The following is a 1,692-nucleotide window of genomic DNA, read 5'->3' as shown; positions in this document are numbered from 1 at the left end:
AACAGAAATTATAATGTGGACAGGTAAAAGCATTTTTTTCTTGAAAGCCACTGACAATGAATATGTAATGTAACATTGTATGTATGTAATTTAATTCACCTAAATTTCACATTTCTTCTAATGCACAAATCTGTACGCCTAGGGCAAACACGTGACGAGCTAATAAATGAACACTGCTAGTATTAATGATGTAACAGACTCTTCGTGTATAAAATGATGCTCCTGTAATTCACTTTAACATTGATTGTGTGTGAATGTATGATTCTGTCATACATTTTGTTCCTTGTAAATGTTCTGTATAAAAACAGATGAGGGTCAAAGGTCATACTGCATCTTAGGGAGCCTGAATTAAATGAGTTCTTCTGTCTCTTTCCATTCTGAGGCTGGAGTGGTCAGGTACATGATGTTTGAGAGGTTGACCATGCTGAATATCCAGAGCACCTCAAACTGGAGTGGAGCAAATGACTGGTACCATCAGCAGAACGCAGTTCCCAGCCAGCTCAGCACTGGTGAGATGCTCGACGCCTGATATATGTCTGACCTCCTCTGGCTGTATATAAGACACAATAATAAGGCACTAAAATATGTGTGTGCAATTGTTGTGTTTTAAAAAACAGTATTTTTTTACCAGTCAAATGCTTTGACAAACTGGACTGAATTTCTGTTTCTAACATTTTGAAGAAAAAGCTTATACTCAGGGCCGTCCTTAGCTGATGCGGGGCCCGGTGCGAGGTAGGAAGTAGGGCCCCCCCTCTGTCCGTTCGCCGCGAGGCCCCCTCAAGTGTTGCACCCCCATAAGGACGGCCCTGCTTATACTTAAAGGGACAGTTCACTCAAACATTAAAAATCTGTCATCATTTGCTTCCCCTCATGTCATTTCAAGCCTGTATAAATTTCCTCTGTGGAACACAAAAAGGAAGATATTTTGAAGAATGTTGGTAACCAAACAGTTTTGGACCCCATTGACTTCTATGAACCAAACATACTATGAAAGTCAAAGTGATGCAAAACTTGGTTCCCAACCATATTTATTATTATTTTGGGTATATTTTGTGTTTCACAGAAAGAAATACATACAAGTTTTGAATTAAATTGTTGGGTGGACTATCCCTTCAAATGCTTGAAATTGAACCTGCGTATAAATTTATTTCAACTAAAATTGTACGTTTTTTTTTTTTTTTTAAAGAATGGTGATTTTGAAGAAGCTAAAATTTAAGACTTTTTTATTTGTTTAGCAATTTTGCTTACTACGACTTTTGTTTTGGTTTTGACTATTTATTATTATTGTAAAATAGTAAAATACTTTTTATGAACTAATCCTTAAGAATGCATATAATGATTCCCTGCTTCCACACTTTCATTCTACAGATTAGCAACTTTTTAAAAATGTATTTATTTATTTTAGTGTCAGATGGCTGCCTGGTGGGGACGGATGGGAGGATGGCAGGAGAAGGAGGGCATGTGGAAAGAGATGAGGGAGAAGAGTCTCAACTGAGGCTGCAGCTGAAGAGGAAACTTCAGCGCAACAGAACCAGCTTCACAACAGAGCAGATCGAGGCCTTGGATAAGGGTAAGAAAACAGACACAAATTTGAATTACCGGTATATTGCATTGAATGAAAAAATACAAATAAAAATAAAACCAAGCATTTATTTCAAAGAAAAAAAAATTAACTACTAAACTTCATTTAGA

At 36.8% G+C, this 1,692-nt stretch overlaps 1 protein-coding gene across 1 annotated transcript; it reads left to right on the top strand.

Annotated features, from left to right (window-relative positions):
• Positions 1–382: 382 nt before the first annotated feature.
• On the top strand, positions 383–1,601 carry LOC107683242 (paired box protein Pax-6-like; the record flags this gene model as incomplete). Its single annotated transcript, XM_016479307.1, has 2 exons — positions 383–509; positions 1,406–1,601. Coding segments are annotated over 2 exons (323 nt in total), but the record flags the coding sequence as incomplete, so codon positions are not given.
• Between the last annotated feature and the right edge of the window lie 91 nt (positions 1,602–1,692).

The sequence above is a fragment of the Sinocyclocheilus anshuiensis genome, unplaced genomic scaffold, assembly GCF_001515605.1.
Source record: "Sinocyclocheilus anshuiensis isolate Anshui unplaced genomic scaffold, SAMN03320099.WGS_v1.1 C33079375, whole genome shotgun sequence".
NCBI lineage: Eukaryota > Metazoa > Chordata > Actinopteri > Cypriniformes > Cyprinidae > Sinocyclocheilus > Sinocyclocheilus anshuiensis.
The sequence above is the reverse complement of the archived record's forward strand: the minus strand, read 5'-3'. Positions and strand labels throughout refer to the sequence as shown.